At 42.3% G+C, this 17,794-nt stretch overlaps 1 protein-coding gene across 2 annotated transcripts in view; it reads right to left on the bottom strand.

The window, feature by feature from the left end:
- The window catches only part of C20H16orf87 (chromosome 20 C16orf87 homolog), a 42,889-nt gene extending 27,766 nt beyond the window's left edge, over nt 1-15,123 (bottom strand). Inside the window, exons 1-2 of one of the 2 annotated variants that reach the window (XM_075995601.1) lie at nt 14,723-15,123; nt 7,361-7,457 (exon numbers count right to left, since the gene is read on the bottom strand). In XM_075995601.1, coding sequence (XP_075851716.1) covers nt 7,361-7,457; nt 14,723-14,788 — 163 coding nt within the window. In that variant the 5' untranslated portion in view covers nt 14,789-15,123. The remainder of the gene's footprint in view (nt 1-7,360; nt 7,458-14,722) is intronic. The other variant, XM_020282687.2, reaches the window with a different exon arrangement.
- Between the last annotated feature and the right edge of the window lie 2,671 nt (nt 15,124-17,794).

Genomic DNA, 17,794 nt, shown 5'->3' on the forward strand with positions numbered 1-17,794 from the left:
GAAAGAAAGAGAGCCCTTCACAGCCATAACCCTGGCTACTCTTTTTGGCTTAGGGGCAATAGGAGCAGGAACTAGTATCTCTTCTCTGGCAATGCGGCAAAGAGGGTTTAATACTCAAGTCACTAACCTCCCTAGTCACTAACCTCCCTATCCGAGGTAGTGCTCCAGAACCGGAGGGGGTTAGATCTAGTATTCCTCCAGCAAGGAGGACTGTGTGCTGCCCTCAAAGAAGAATGTCGTTTCTATGCAGACCATACGGGAGTTGTTAGAGAATCTATAGCTAAGGTCAGGGAAGGGCTTGCCCGGCGCAAACGAGAATATGAACAGCAAGCAGGTTGGTTTGAGTCTTTGGTTTAACAGTTCCCCCTGGTTAACAATGCTACTATCCACCCTACTAGGCCCACTCATTATGCTAATCTTAGTCCTTACTTTTGCGCCATGTGTAATTAATAGACTAGTAGCTTTTGTAAAAAAACGGATAAACACTGTCCAGCTACTAGTATGGCAACAACAATATCAGCAGCTATGGTCAAGTGCTATAGAACTAGAGCACCTAAGAGAACTTGAGGACGAGCAAGAGTGCTCGTCTGCTACCTAGAGAAAGGGGGGAATGTAGGGCAGAGAAATTTGTAGGGCAGAGGAAGGGCAGAGGAATTTACTTGGGTGGGGCAAGTAACCCCACCTAAGTAAGGTTTGAGCTAACCACAAACCTTTGCTTCTGGTCATTGCTTGCTCGCTACACCGCTGTAAGGGGAATTATGGGATGAGGTCATTGAAGCACGGGCGACTGGCCCATCAGGCAATAGAGGGCAACCAACCCGCCAATTATTTCAAAAGGCAATAGTGGGCAACCAATCATTTTAAAGGTCAATGATCCATGCGTAGTCGGCTTGTGCGCAGCTTGTGCACCATGGGGATAAAAGGCGTGCCGTTGTTCCGGTCGGGGTCCTTGCCTGTGAGAGTGGCCACTGCGTTGGTGCTCTGGGGCTTGGACCCTGGCTAGCCAGAAAATAAACCTCCTCTTGTGTGATTGCATCCTCGATGTCTCTGCTTTTCTGTCCGGTGGGGCTGTGGAAGGTCGGTCCCTAACAGCAGAGTCTCACTTTGTTGCCCAGGCTAGAATGAGTGCCGTGGCATCAGCCTAGCTCACAGCAACCTCATACTCCTGGGCTCAAGCAATCCTCCTTCCTCAGCCTCCCGAGTAGCTAGGACTACAGGCATGTGCCACCAAGCCCAGCTAATTTTTTGTATATATATCAGTTGGCCAATTAATTTCTTTCTATTTATAGTAGAGATGGGGTCTCGCTCTTGCTCAGGCTGTTTTGGAACTCCTGACCTCGAGCAATCCATCTGCCTCGGCCTCCCAGAGTGCTAGGATTATAGGCATGAGCCACCGCACCCAGCTTCATTCCATAGATTTTATAATTAAAAATTTTAAAAGGACAAAGAGACAATAACCATGGTTATTTTATGCGAAACGGCACCCCCGATGTCACTAACTATTTGGAATCCCCCATCAGAAAACCAAATTTAAAGATTTGGAACAAACTGAGTCAACTAATGCTTTTCTTAGTATTTGGTGATTGATCAAATATTTGATTAGATAACTACTACAGCGTTCAAGGTTTGATGCCCATTACAGGTACCCTCAATTTTAGGAATTACAATATTTTCTTTAATCCCTCCTTTAAAGAATTTCTTCAAATTGATCATTTTAAACTTAATTTCAAGGCTACTTTTTAAACGCTCAATTATTCAATTTAAATATGAAATCCCAAATGAGTAAGAAAGTTAATTTTAAAAAACTTTTCTCCAATTCATACAAAAAAAAAAGAATGCATGCCTAACTCACTTGGAAAGGTGTCAAAAATAATTAATTGCCTTGAGGTTCTAGGTACTCGTACAAAACAATGAACATTCCTAACACGGCTTTACTTGTAACACTCCTCCCTTGCTCTCATGAAAATTAACTTTTAAAAATTCCTTAATTTCTACAATAGTGTATTTATTTATATATTTTTCAGTGAGATTAAGTTCAATATTGTTCTAGTCTACCATCTCCCTATTTTTATGTATGTTTTGAAGATAGAAAGATGATTAGTATATATGAAAAACATGAATTTTAAACAATTCACTAATCTATTCACTAATCTATTCAATCTAACAGATTCCTTTTCTCCTGCATGTCATGAAATGTGCCTAAGAGGGTTCGACCCACTGAAATTTACATCTTTTATAGCTTTGATTTTAGTTTTAAAATGAATAAGTACAACTTGAGTTTTAATGATTCTTTTTTAAATGTTTAATTATGAAAACAAAAGTTTTCCTTGATTCCATGCTTACTATATAGTTATCTATCTAAGCATTTATGTATTTAGTGATTAGTACTACATGTGGAAACCATTTTGTGGAGTTTTAAAAACAAATGAGCTCATATTGCAGATATTGTTTTGCATTTTTTTCTTAAATTAAGTGTTTTAGAGATCTTTCCATGTCAGTTCATAAAAATCTGGATCATTCTTTCTAACAAGCATACACTGTTCTCTAAAAGAAGTACCCCACTTTAACCATTTCCATACTGATGACACCTACCTTATTAACAACCTTTTGCCATTATAAAGTGTTGCCTTGAAAATCCTAGTAAATATTTCTTTGTGTATACAAACAATTAGGCTCTCTAGGCTGCATACCTATCGATTAAAAAACTCTATAGATTGCAGATTATGCTGTGCATTTAAAACTTTTAACAACTACTATAAGATTGTTCTCCAAAAAGGCTATGTCAGTTTATGTTCCCAACAGTAAGCATGGAAGTACCCATTCGGCCATACTCATAAAACCACTTAGAAATTTTTTACACTTTTGTCAGACTGTGGGCAAAAAGAATCGTATTTCATTCAAACTACATTTCCCTGATTATTTAGTGCAGTTGCTTATCTTTCAGATATATATTATCTACTTTCATTTCTTCCTATATAAATTCTCTGCTAATATACTTTCCTTAAAACTGTTATGTTCTAGATTTGATTGACAATGTTCGCTGAGTACTTGATAAACTGTAATGACTTTAAAATTATTCTCTTCTAGTTTCCTATACACTATGGATTACCCAAGGCAAATCCTACTTTTAAGAAATCTAATTATAAGAATGGGTATTTACTTACTACCTATATAACGTACCAAGCTTTGCATGTGTTAGAGGTTTTCATATATACTTCACCTACAATTCAATATGCTAATGCAGGTACTATAAATCTATCTTATAAACAAGCAGACAGTAGTTACTCATGGAGGTTAACTAGCTTGCTTAGAAAGTGACGGAATTTGAACCCAAAGCAGGTCTTCTGCCCCCTTGTCTGTACTCTACAAAACTTTTTTCCAAGCCTGAATACTCTTAACCCTCTCCTTAAAATCTTTTCCTCCTTTGGTTTCGGTTTTTTTTTCTGAGTCAGAGTCTCACTCTGTTGCCCTGGGTAGGGTGCTGTGGAGTCATCATAGCTCACTACAACTTCACACTCCTGGGCTCAAGGGATCCTCCCTCAACCTCCCAAGTAGCTGGGACTAAAGGCCCTTGCCATGATGTCTGGCTAATTTTTCTATTTTTAGTAGAGACGGGGTCTCACTCTTGCTCAGGCTGTTCTTGAACTCCTGAGCTCAAGCAATCCTCCCACTCAGCCTCCCAGAGTGCCAGGATTACAGGTGTGAGCCACCACGCTCAGCCCTCCTTTGATTTCTATGGCACAGCCTATTCCTAATGTTTCTCCTTCCTTTCTGTTTCTTTTGTTGGTTCTTCCTCCTCTTCCTGGGATTTGTAGGCTTCAATGTTTCATCTTCACTTCAAGGTTAAAAGGCCACTCTTATTATCCAAGAGAACCTCAGGAAACTACAAATGTAAAATAATAATGACTTACTTCTTAAAACTCACTTATTGCCATGACTTACATACCACCACTCTCTGTTGTTTTTTCTTCTACAGCTGACACTACTTCTTAGTTGACCTGACCTGCCTGTAAGATCAGTGTTTGCCAGTACAGTGCCTGAACTCCTTCCTCTTCCACCCTATAAACTCTCCAGCACATGCTCATCCGTTTTCCATGATGTCATCTAACATCTATTCACTGATAGCTCAAAAGTTTTATCTGCAACTAAGCTATTTTCTGAGCTTTAGACTATGTACAATTGGAAAAAAAAATCCACATGGATGTTTCCCAATTATATCCAAAATTAAATTCTTCATCTTTCCGTCAAAGTTCATTTTCCCTCTTATTTTCCCTTTCTAACCAGCAATCCCAGTTAGAACTCTGAGAATCATTCTAAATTCTTCCCTCTGGTTCAACTGGTTCAGATTTCTTAACACTTGTATCTTCTTTCTTTCTTTGCTGGGTTTCTTACCTCATTCTCACCTGAATCACTGGTACCTAATAGAAACCCCAAAACACTTGCAGAATAAACACACAGACACACACATACATATACAGAGTCCCACTAAGAGCAGGGATCATGTCTTACTCATTTTTGGAGACTCAGCACTGAGCTAACATGACACCCCAAAATAGCTATTGAATGAATCATCATTCCAGGGTTCCTGTACCTAAACCAAACTCTCAGGGAATAAGATCTAGGAATCCATTTTTTAATTTTTTTAATTTTTAAGACACGGTCTCACTTTGTCACCCCTGCTTGAGTTCAGTGGAATCATCATAGTTAACTGCAACCTTAAACTCCTGGGCTCAAGTGATCCTCCTGCCTCAGCCTCCCTAGGAGCTGGGACTACAGGTGTGCACCACCATGCTCTATTTTTTGTAGAGATGGGGTCTCACTATTGCCCAGATTGGTCTCGAACTCCTGGCCTCAAGCAATCCTCCCAACTCAGCCTCCTTGAGTGCTAAGATTACAGGTGTAAGCCCCCATGCCCAGCCAGGAATCCATTAGTAGCAGCTCTCTAGATGAATCCTACATAGCCAATAAAGCAACACCCTTTGTGAACCAATGAATTAAGTTCCTCCTCAAGAGAAAAGGGAACAAACTGAAACTGAGACAGAAATGTAATTAAACAACTTTCTTGCCATTTCTACGGAGACCTAAAATAAATAGACCTCTCAGACATAAATGAAAGTACTACTTCAATAATCTGCTACTATAACCACTCTTTGTGTAACCCAGCATCCTCACTCAGGTAAGCTACTGCAATAGTCCACTTTCATCTTTGTACCCGACAAACTATTCTCTATACAGCAGCCAGAATGATCTTTCTAAAACTCATATCAGAGTATGTCATCTTCTCCTCACTCCACTTCATCTCAGAGATATTTTCTCCCCACATTTTACAAACAAAAAAAAATCCAAACTTCTTATTTTGGTTTACAAAGCCTTATATAATATAATCTGGTCCCTGATTATCCCTCTGAACTCATCTTCTATTCCCCTGCTCTTAATATCTGTACTGAAATCACAGTGGTCTTCTTTGTTGATAAAGTATATAACACTTTGTCCAGCCTAGAACTTTTGCTATTTCCACCTGACAGGAATGTTCTTCGCCCTGATCTTATCATGGCTAGCCCCTTCTCCCTATGGAGGCTTAATTTAAATGTCATCTCCTCAAAAAGACCTAATCAAGAGTAGCCTTCTAGTCACTTGCTAGGACAGTACCCTATTTTAATTTCCTACAAGGCATTTATTACAAGGTGGTATTTGCCCTGTGTATTTGTTCACTATCTCCTGCCCACAAGAATGTCAGTTCCATGGCAGCAGTATAAACATGCCTTTGTCACAGAGCCACTGCTTTATGCCCCAGGCTTGGAATAGTGCCTAGAATATACCAGATGCTCCCTGCGCATTTATAATCAATCTATTGTTATTCTGAGATCACCACTGTATGAAAATCTGATTTTAATCAATGAATAAAAAAAATTTTTAATTACGTATCTATTGAATACATCCAATTTGTCTATGTTAATGGGAAAACAACAAGTTCAAAGAAAATTATTTTTTAGATATTCTCAATCAGGGGCTTATAAAAAAATAACCTATATGCCTAAAAATTATATTCATCCCAAAACGAAGTTATATTTTTCTACTTTCTTCACTAGGTGAAAAAAAAATCTTTCGGGCTGGGCGCGGTGGCTCACGCCTATAATCCTAGCACTCTGGGAGGCCAAGGCGGGCGGACTGCTCGAGGTCAGGAGTTCGAAACCAACCTGAGCAAGAGCAAGACCCCGTCTCTACTATAAATAGAAAGAAATTAATTGGCCAACTAATAAACATAGAAAAAATTAGCTGGGCATGGTGCCTGTAGTCCCAGCTACTTGGGAGGCTGAGGCAGGAGGATTGCTTGAGCCCAGGAATGTGAGGTTGCTGTGAGCTAGGCTGACGCCACGGCACTCACTGTAGCCTGGGCAAAAAAGCGAGACTCTGTTCCAAAAAAAAAAAAGAAAAAGAAAAAAAGAAAAAAAATCAAGTTGTTGCAAATTTTACCAACATCGTGATAGAAAAAATTCAAATGTCCACCAACAGAAGAATGAATAATCAAGTCGTGGCATATCCATACAAATAGTACTACTAACCAATAAAAAGGAATGAGCTCTTACTGATACATACAACAAGGCTCAATTTTAAATAAGTATGCTCAGTGAAAGCCCGGCAAAAGAGAGTATATACCGTATAATTTCACTTATATAGTGACAGAAAGCAGATCAGTGGTTACCTGGAGGAAGGGTAGCAGAAAAAGGGATTGCAAAAGGGACCTAGAAAACTTTGAAAAATGATGAATGTTCATAATATTGATTATAGTGACTGGTATATACCTATGTCAAAACTTATCAAACTGTATACTTTAAATATGTCCAATTTACTCAATGTCAATCATTACTTAAGCTATTTATTAATAAAAAATATATTTTTTAATCAGATCAGGTCACTCCCTTGCTTAAACTCTTCAATAGTTCTCCATCTTACGAAAATAAAAAATTTGTTATAGGGCTGGGCATGGTGGCTCATGCCTATAATCCTAGTACTCCGGGAGGCCAAAGCAGGAGGATCACTTGAGGTCAGGAGTTTGAGGTTGCTGTGAGCTAGGCTGACGCCACAGCAGTCTAGCCTGGGTGACAGAGCAAGACTCTGTCTCAAAATAAAAAAAAAAATTGTTATAAGCATTACAGACACTACAAGAGAGTTAACATTTAAATGGAATGCACATGAAACCAATGTCATAAGCTTATTCCAATAGCTCATAAAAGCCAAAGACACAATTCAACAGATTTAATTTTTAACTTCAACAAACAATATAAACAGTAAATTTACAAAAATTAACTTTACATTTCTATACCAAAAAGATAAAAATGCATTAAACTCTCAAAATTACCTGTAGAAGGAGGTGATTTCTCTGAGTGTTTTGCATTTAACAGTTTTCTGCTAATAAATATGTAACCACAGGGACATGATTTACATGCAACAGGAACCTGTAAAGTAAAAGGAAAATATATATTATTACAATTTTTCTTTCTCTCTTTCTTTCTTTCTCTCTCTCTCTCTCCCTCTCCCCCCCCCTCTTTCTTTCTTTCTTTTTATTTTTTAAGACAGAGTCTCACTTTGTTGCCCAGGCTAGAGTGAATGCCGTGGCATCAGCCTAGCTCACAGCAACCTCAATCTCCTGGGCTCAAGTGATCCTACTGCCTCAGCCTCCCGAATAGCTGGGACTACAGGCATGTGCCACCATGGCCGGCTAATTTTGTGTATATATATTTTTAGTTGGTCAATCAATTTCTTTCTATTTTTAGTAGAGACAGGGTCTCGCCCAGGCTAGTTTCGAACTCCTGACCTCAATCCGCCCGCCTCTGCCTCCGCCTCCGCCTCCCAGAGTGCTAAGATTACAGGCGTGAGCCACCACTCTTGGCCTTACAATTTTTCTATGATTAAATTGCTCAGTGGTTAAGTGGTCTTCTTGAATGATAAATTACTTGGAGTAGGAATCACAAATTTATTTAAACCCCAACTCCTTACAATAAATTGAGATGGATATTATATGGTCATATATTCACATTCTCCTAGTGCTTAACAATATCATGAATATCCATACCATACTCATACCATAAATAATAAGTGGCTATTAAACATATGCTGATTACCAACAGAACACCATAATAGGGTGAGAGCAAGGCAAACTATGTAGGGAAAAAAAGGTAGCATTTCCTAAAATGTTAGTTTGATAGCAGTTTATGGTACAGAACAAAGTGGAAAAGAGAGCAGTTAGAAGTTGTTGAAGTTTAGTAATCCCAGTATAAGATTATGAGGGACCACTGGAATAGTGAGAATGGAAATGGAGAAAAGGTAGATATGCCAACAAGTTTCAAAGATGGGAAAAATAACAATAAGGCCCCAACTGACTACTGGTGATAAAGTAGGAAGAAATGAAAATAACTCAGGGTTCTAACACAAGTGGAGAGGATGCCAATTACCACTGATAAAAAAAGAATAGTTTACATCAAGTTTGAGCAGCAAAAGTATACTGATATAAACAAAAGAGAATATAGGAAAAGTAGGAGTTAAGATCTTACATTCTCAGCTCCAGGAACATTTAAACTCTTTAGGTTTCTATTTCCAAATTTGTAAAATACATAAATTTCCCTTCTCCATTTCAAGCCTATAAATATTTCTTAAGACAAACATTTTTGAAAAAACCGAAAAAAATGTTTAGACTTCCATCCATAATCATTTCACTAATATTAAGCTTAATGATCCCTGGAATGAAGACATGTTCACCCAAAATCTGAAATTAATCGCAAAAAAAAGTACTCACAAAATAATTACAGTCAGAAAATTGCAATTCTCTTTGTAAGATAAATTCCATTTGGCAGCTGTTCTGTTTATGTAAAAGTACAGTTATAAAGCTTCTTATCCATGTATGTATAGAACACTTCATATTCTAGAATTATAAATACTTAATCTAGGCTGGGGGCGGTGGCTCAGGCCTGTAATCCTAGCACTCTGGGAGGCCAGGGTGGGCGGATTGCTCAAGGTCAGGAGTTCGAAACCAGCCTAAGCAAGAGCAAGACACCGTCTCTACTATAAATAGAAAGAAATTAATTGGCCAACTGATAGATACAGAAAAAATTAGCCGGGCATGGTGGCGCATGCCTGTAGTCCCAGCTACTCGGGAGGCTGAGGCAGAAGGATTGCTTGAGCCCAGGAGATTGAGGTTGCTGTGAGCTAGGCTGACGCCACAGCACTCACTCTAGCCTGGGCAACAAAGCGAGACTCTGTCTCAAAAAAAAAAAAAACAGGCCGGGCGCTGTGGCTCACGCCTGTAATCCTAGCTCTTGGGAGGCCGAGGCGGGCGGATTGCTCAACGTCAGGAGTTCGAAACCAGCCTGAGCAAGAGTGAGACCCGGTCTCTACTATAAATAGAAAGAAATTAATTGGCCAACTGATATATATATAAAAAATTAGCCGGGCATGGTGGCGCATGCCTGTAGTCCCAGCTACCCGGGAGGCTGAGGCAGAAGGATCACTCGAGCCCAGGAGTTTGAGGTTGCTGTGAGCTAGGCTGACGCCACGGCACTCACTCTAGCCTGGGCAACAAAGCGAGACTCTGTCTCAAAAAAAAAAAAAAAAAAAAAAAAAAACCTTAATCTAATTAAGTTAAAATGAAATTCTGGCAGAAGAGTTCCTTTTCTTAGAATAAAAACACTGGGCCGGCTCGGTGCCTCACAGCGCAGTGGCTCAGGCCTGCAATCCTAGCACTCTGGGAGGCTGGGGTGGGGGTGGGAGAGGGATTGCTCAAGGTGAGGAGTTCGAAAACAGCCTGAGCAAGAGCAAGACCCCATCTCTACTATAAATAGAAAGAAATTAACTGGCCAACTAATATATATAGAAAAAAATTAGGCGGGCATGGTGGCGCATGCCTGTAGTCCCAGCTACTCGGGAGGCTGAGGCAGGAGGATCGCTTGAGCCCAGGAATTTGAGGTTGCTGTGAACGAGGCTGACGCCATGGCACTCACTCTAGCCTGGGCAACAAAGTGAAACTCTGTTTCAAAAAAAAAATGTTCGTATCTTCATAGAAACCAAGCTCAAATGGCACTGACTCATTTCCTTTATATTTAAACATATCACTAAGGGCATCCATAGTAATGTAAATTTTAAATTTTAAATTAATGCTATCAAAAATACACAGAAGCATAATGTTCTTATTCAACAGTTCCTTTGCTAATTAGTAAGCATTTTCTTCCAGCTACCGAAATTCAATAAATTTGAACTTAGGTCTCTGTCTTATACACAAGAAAATCGTATCAACCCATAGAGTGCTGTAGTCAGATAAGAAATGTATGACATTTGGCTTTGGGACCCAGAATATATAAACACTGAGTAATTCAATTCACAGGTTGACTTTCATTTTAATGCAAGTGTTCTATGCTTAAGAAACCTCCAAGTGCCTAAACTAATTCATTCTGAAGTTCTATTTAAATTGAAAAGTCTCTTCCTCTCAACTCCCACCCTAGGGGGAAAAAAAGCCAACCAACTACCATCACAAACCAGATCCTATAAAAAGAACTATGAAATAGGTTGGACAACCTCAGTTAATCTCAATTATAGAATAATTTGGATTTTAAACACACTAAACTTTCTTTAAATTTCAGTTGATAATACTAAAAATAATAGTTATAAAAATTCTAATGCTGGGTCGGGCGCGGTGGCTCACGCCTGTAATCCTAGCTCTCTGGGAGGCCGAGGCGGGATGATTGTTTGAGTCCAGGAGTTCGAAACTAACCTGAGCAAGAGCGAGACACCCATCTTACTATAAATAGGAAGAAATTAATTGGCCAACTAATATATAGAGAAAAAAATTAGCCGGGCATGGTGGTGCATGCCTGTAGTCCCAGCTGCTCGGGAGGCTGAGACAGCAGTATTGCTTGAGCCCAGGAGTTTGAGGTTGCTGTGAGCCAGGCTGACGCCACGACACTCACTCTAGCCTGGGCAACAAAGCGAGACTCTGTCTCAAAAAAAAAAAAAAAATTCTAATGCTATACTTCAGGGTTTTTAAATAGAAAGAAAATATTCAAAGTACTGTTTACTCATGGTTTATTGTGCATCAATTCTTTCCTTGAAAGAGCTATTTAGGTTGTTTGTATGTTTGTAAAAAAGGTTAAAAAAAAAACTTCCTAAAAGAAAAATCCTGGTCCTATAGTGTTTCACTGATTTTATAAAAGCTCTAAAATAACCACATTACAGAGAACTCATTTAAAATCTTTACTAAGCGAATCAAAGTTACCTATAGCAGACATGTTTGCTGTATGTCACATAAAATTTCCTGTAAGTGAAAAAAAAAACTACTCTATTTTTAAAAAACAAAGCCAAAAACAGAAATATACACAAAAGATGGTAGAAAACTGACAAGAATCTTAAATAGTACTGCACACAAAATGGCTCAGTAATTGTGAGAGATTGATGGATGTGAAACTCCTTGAAATAAAAAGGACTCCAGTTTAGATGTTTTTGAACTATATTTTCAGTAGAGGCCTAAAAAGGAGATGTTATAAAGCAGCAGAAACTCTCCCAGCTTTGTTTGCTAATCTCTGTACCTGTTTTTTTTTTTTTTTTTTTTTTTTGAGAGACAGAGTCTCGCTTTGTTGCCCAGGCTAGAGTGAGTGCCGTGGCGTCAGCCTAGCTCACAGCAACCTCAAACTCCTGGGCTCAAGCCATCCTTCTGCCTCAGCCTCCCCAGTGGCTGGGACTACAGGCATGCACCACCATGCCCGGCTAATTTTTTTATATATATATCAGTTGGCCAATTAATTTCTTTCTATTTATAGTAGAGACGGGGTCTCGCTCTTGCTCAGGCTGGTTTTGAACTCCTGACCTTGAGCAATCCGCCCGCCTCGGCCTCCCAAGAGCTAGGATTACAGGCGTGAGCCACAGCGCCCGGCCTCTGTACCTGTTTTTTAAATTTACACACACACAGACACACACAGCATATGTAAATCTAGTCAATTGTGGAAATCAAACTTTAATAATTTTACATTTATGTTTATGTTTATAAATTATACCTAAATTCTAATTTAATGTTCTTTAGGCAATTTAGAATCATAGCAGTACTCTAATGTTGTTTAGAAAATGGCTTTCTGGACTGTAGTAATTTTCTATTTTACAACTAAAAGAAGCTTGTACTTTTAAATAATCAGAAAGCTAAAATTAACCTATTACTTTCTTCAATTCTTTTAATAAAAGAAAAAACGCTTTTAAGAATCATCGAAAGTTTTAATTAGTCCACATGAATGTTATATTCTAAGTATTTAGAATAAAGGACAAAACACACCAACATATTAAATTATGTAACTAGCTTGCTATGGACTGAATAGAGTCCCTTCAAAATTCTTATATTGAAGCCCTAACCCTCAATGTGAGGGTATTTGGAGATGGGGCCTTTGAGAGATAATTAACACACTAACTGCCAGTGAGTTGTACTCGTGCCAGTTTTGAGCCTGGGGCCTAGTACTGCAGTTGGTTTGTGAAAATCTTACTTGTTGATGTTCTTACTGTTACAGTTAATATTCACAATTTAATTACATGTAACTCAAACACAGAATACAATAAAAAATAACAAATTTTTCATTAAATTAGAAAGGATCATTTTGGTTTTGAAGTGTTTATCCTATTTTTGTATAATAAAACACCATAGGCCCAAGGAAATTTTTTTTTCCCCTGTGGCAGTCAATGTGTTAGGTTTAGATGGGGCCGTGAGGGTGAACCCTCGTGATAGGATTCGTGACCTTACAAGAGACAGGAGAGAGCTTGACCCTCTCTTTCCCATGTGAGTACACTGAGAGGACACCCATATGCAAGCCAGGAAGAGAGAGCCCTCACCTGAAGCAATCATGTTGGCATCCTGATCTTTGACTTCCAGCCTCCAGAACTGAGAGAAAATAAATTTCTGTTGTTTAAGCCACGGAGACTATGGCATTTTTTTATGGCAGCCACAGCAGACAAAGATACAGCCAACTTCATACAAAAGAATATATATATATGGGGGGGGCAGTGGTATGACAAAAGTAATGTGACCTTTCCAAGTAAAATGCTGATCATGTTTTGTTGAACAGTTTCAGGGACTCCTACAAGCTGATTATCTTTTGCTCCTTCTTCAACTAGGATATTAAAAACCGGTTCTTTTTCCCAAAAGGTTGCTTTATGCCAATTAGAACAAGGTTTGGATTTGTAATAACTGGAGCCCTACAGACATTAGAATGCATAATGCATACCATGTAAACCTTGGAATAAGGTTACATGGAATTAACCTTAATTAATTAACTGGAATAAGTGGAAATAAAGTAAACATTGAAATAGTCTCCTGCAAAGATATTTACATCACAAAGTTCAATTTTGTCAAAATTGAACAAATTTCGTTTAATGGTAAAAAAGAAACTCTTTACTTAGGAAAAGATGACTAAATTGTTTTTATACTGCATACTGGTATAGCTCAAAAACTATATCCTTGCCCAACCATTCTCTGATCAGTATTTTTACCACTGCTCATAAATGACACTGAATAAAACGTGTTTTCTTTCCTGTTCTGTATGTTTATGAAAAAAAAAAACAAAAAAAAACAAAACGTGTTTTCTGTTACAAGATTTGATCAACCTACAAGATTTCTCCTTAAAGGATACACTAAAATCAGCTTATTTATTTATTTATTTTTGATACAGAGTCTCGCTTTGTTGCCCAGGCTACAGTGAGTGCTGTGGCGTCAGCCTAGCTCACAGCAACCTCAAACTCCTGGGCTCAAGCCATCCTCCTGCCTCAGCCTCCCGAGTAGCTGGGACTACAGGCATGCGCCACCATGCCCGGCTGATTTTTTCCATATATTTTTAGTTGGTCAATTAATTTCTTTCTATTCTTAGTAGAGACAGGGTCTCGCTCTTGCTCAGGCTGGTTTCGAACTCCTGACCTTGAGCAATCCGCCCGCCTCGGCCTCCCAGAGAGCTAGGAGTACAGGCGTGAGCCACCGCGCCCTGCCGAAAATATACGTTCCGAATTCACGAAACACATGTATTTTTAAAACATCTAGAAGAGACAGGCCGAACTGGTAGCAGCGGACAGCGCGAGGGGTGGGAGAGGAACACCCCAAGGGAAGGGCTTCAATGGGGACCTTATTCGATCTTGATCCACTAGCAGCAACGTAAAGACGGGACTGGCGACTACACAACATCAAAAATATAACAAATACATCTGGGGGAATCACCAAATTCACCAAAACTTTAAATCATTACGCTGCGGCCCCGTCTGCCACACGTGCGCGTCCGCGGGTCGCGGGGCCGGTGGGGACCCGCCGCGCACGTCTCCAGCGGGAACAAAGCGACCCTGCGCGGCAGGAGGGGCTTTCGGAGCCGGGCCTGGGCTCGGGTCGGCACCGGGCATCCTCGCCGGCGGCCGGGCGAGAAGGGGCCGCGCTCGTCCGCTCGCGCCGCGGCCCCAGGCGCCCCGCGCTGTCACCCGAGGCCGGAGGCGACTCCGGACGGTCCCGACGGACGCCCCGTCCCGCGCGGCCGAGCCACAGCGCCCAGGGCCTCCCCGTCGGCCCGCCGCCCATAGGTGGGAGCGGCCGGCTGCGGCGCCGGTTTCCCGGCAATCGCTCGGCCGCCGGGACGGCGAGGCGGCCTCTCCGCAGCCAACGGCCGCCCGCAACGCCCGCCCGCCGCGCGCACCCGCCGCGCCGCCCCGCGCGCCCGGCGCCCACCTGTTGGTCGCACTCGGGGCACGACTTGGTGGCCATCTTCACTTTCTTGGCTCGAGTTGCAGACATGCTCCTCGCCCTCGGCGGCGGCGGCGCCCCTCCCGCGCACCCCGGCGGCCCGGCCTGGCCCGCCCCGTCCCGGCAGGCCGAACGAGGCTCGGCGGGGACGAGCGCGCACACGCCAGCTCGCGCGGGCCTGCGTGCCGAGGGGCGGGGCGGGCGCCGGTCGGCGGCGAGCCGCGGGCCTCTGGCTGCTCGGGACCGCGGCGCGAGCCCCCACGGCGGCCCGCGCCCCACTCGCCGCCGGCGCCCGAGCTCGCCCCGAGTCCCCGAGAGGAGCCGGCCGGACCACCGGGCGCGGCAGTGGCCACGCCCTCTCCCGGCCCGGGGACGGCGGGGGCGGGACTCGGCGGGAACGGGCGTCGAACTCAACCAACCAGGGCACAGTAGGCCGGGCCGTGGCGATGGACACGCCCCCCGGCCCTTTGGTCAAAACTGAAACGAAGGCGAGTTCCTCTTTCCGTAGTAAGTGCCAATAAGCGCACGTGAGTGAATAACGTGCGTAGAAATATTCAAAGCTTTCATGTGCCCACGAGATCGCGGCTTGCTTGGTCGTTTACAGGCATACCTGGGAGATACTAAGGCTTCATTCCAGACCATCCCGATACAGCGAGTCACACGAACTTTTTGGTTTCCCAGAGCAAGCAAAAGTTATGTTTATACTATACTGTAGTCTAGTAAGCGTGCAATAATAGCATTATATATAAAACTGTACATATCTTAATTTTAAAATATTTTATGCTAAAACATGCTTTGCGCAAGTCGCCTTCGTTGTTGGTGGAGGTCTCCTCCATATTGGTGGGTGCTGGCTGACCAAGTGACGGCCCTGAAGGCTGGGGTGGCTGTAGCCGGTGCTTGAAATAAGACAACAATGAAATGTGCTGTGCTGATTGACTGTTCCTTTCACAAAAGACTTCTCTGTAGCCTATGACGCTATCTCATAGCATTTTACCCGCAGTAGAACTTCTTTCGAAATGTGGTCAGTCCTCTCAAACTATACCTTAACCGCTCTGTCAACTAAGTTTATGTAATAGTCTAAGTCCTTTGTTGTTATTTCTACAGCAGTCACAGTGTCTTCACTTGCAGTAGATTCCATCTCAAGAAACCACTTTCTTTGCTCATCCCTAAGAAGCAACTGCTCATCAGTTCAAATTTTGTCATGAGATTGCAGCTACTCAGTCGCATCTTTAGACTCCACTGCTAATTGTTACGCTCTTGCTATTTGCAGCACATTTGCAGTGACTTCCTCCACCGAAGTCTTGAGCCCTGCAAAGTCCTTCATAAGGGTTGGAATCAACTTCTTCTAATCCCTGTAAATGTTGATATTTTGACCTCCTTCCATGAATTACAAATACTCTAAGTGGCATCTAGAATGGTGAATTCTTTCCAGAAGGTTTTCTATTGACTTTGCCCAGATCCATCAGAGTAATCACTATCTATGGCAGCTATAGCTTTATGAAATGTATTTCTTAAATAATAAGACTTGAAGGCTGCGCATGGTGGCTCACACCTGTAATCCCAGCACTTTGGGAGGCTGGGGCAGGAGGATCACTTGAGGCCAGGAGTGTTAGGGACCGACCTTCCACAGCCCCACCGGACAGAAAAGCAGAGACATCGAGGATGTAATTACACAAGAGGAGGTTTATTTTCTGGCTAGCCAGGGTCCAAGCCCCAGAGCACCAACGCAGTGGTCACTCTTGCAGGCAAGGACCCCGATTGGGGTTGCAGCGTGCCTTTTATCCCTATGGTGCATACGCTATGCAGTGGCTGATCACGCGTGGATCATGCATTGACCTTTAACATGATTGGTTGGCTGGCAGCCCCACTATACAGGGGTCCGAACAATGCAAAGTTGGCGCAATCAAGCAAGCAAGCAATGGTTTCCATGGCAAGCAAGCAACAGTTTCCAGAAGCCGGATGTTAGTTCCGGCTTCACTGGGGTGTGGGCCTTGCAGGTATGCAATGTCTCGACCCCTCACATTCCCCCCTTTCTTTAGAAGCTGGTCGAGCACTCTTGCTCGTTTCTTGGGTCTTCTAAAGGTTCTAAATCTGTGCTACCTGACCAAAGCCTCTGATACTGCTGCTGCAACACTAAAAGCTGTACTGTATTAACTCTTTCCTTTACAAAGGTTATTATCTTGTTTAATATGCAGGGTCCGAATGTAAAGATTAAGAGCAGAATTACTAGTGGTCCTAATAGCGTTGAGATAAGGGTAGTTAGCCAAGGGGAGCTGTTAAACCAAGATTCAAACCAACCTGCCTGCAGCTCGTTTTCCCGCTTGTGGCAGGCAAGCTCTTCTCTAACTTTAGCCATAGATTCCCTGACGACTCCTGTGTGGTCTGCATAGAAACAGCACTCTTCTTGGAGGGCAGCACATAGTCCCCCCTGTTGAAGGAACACTAGATATAGCCCCCTCCGATTTTGTAGTACTACTTCGGACAGGGAGGTCAGAGACTTTTCTAGATGGGAGATAGACTCTTCTATTCTTGCAATGTCTTTATTAATGGCTGCTCTCAAGGTGCTGAACCCTCTCTGTTGCATCACTAGGGAGGAGATACCAGTCCCTGCTCCTATTGCCCCCAAGCCAAAAAGTGTGGCCAGGGTAATGGCTGCAAGGGGTTCTCTTTTTCTCTGGAATATTAGGTTAGTGACCCCTTGGCCTGCCCTGCTGGTGTATATGGTCTCTACTGTATGGTATATTATTTTAGGGAACACTAACACCATAACACAGTATTTTTAGATTCATTAAAAACTGATAGGCTGGCCGGGCGCTGTGGCTCACGCCTGTAATCCTAGCTCTTGGGAGGCCGAGGCGGGCGGATTGCTCAAGGTCAGGAGTTCAAAACCAGCCTGAGCAAGAGCGAGACCCCGTCTCTACTATAAATAGAAAGAAATCAATTGGCCAACTGATATATATATATAAAAAATTAGCCGGGCATGGTGGCGCATGCCTGTAGTCCCAGCTACTCGGGAGGCTGAGGCAGAAGGATGGCTTGAGCCCAGGAGTTTGAGGT

Source organism: Microcebus murinus, chromosome 20, assembly GCF_040939455.1.
Source record: "Microcebus murinus isolate Inina chromosome 20, M.murinus_Inina_mat1.0, whole genome shotgun sequence".
Classification (NCBI taxonomy): Eukaryota; Metazoa; Chordata; class Mammalia; order Primates; family Cheirogaleidae; genus Microcebus; species Microcebus murinus.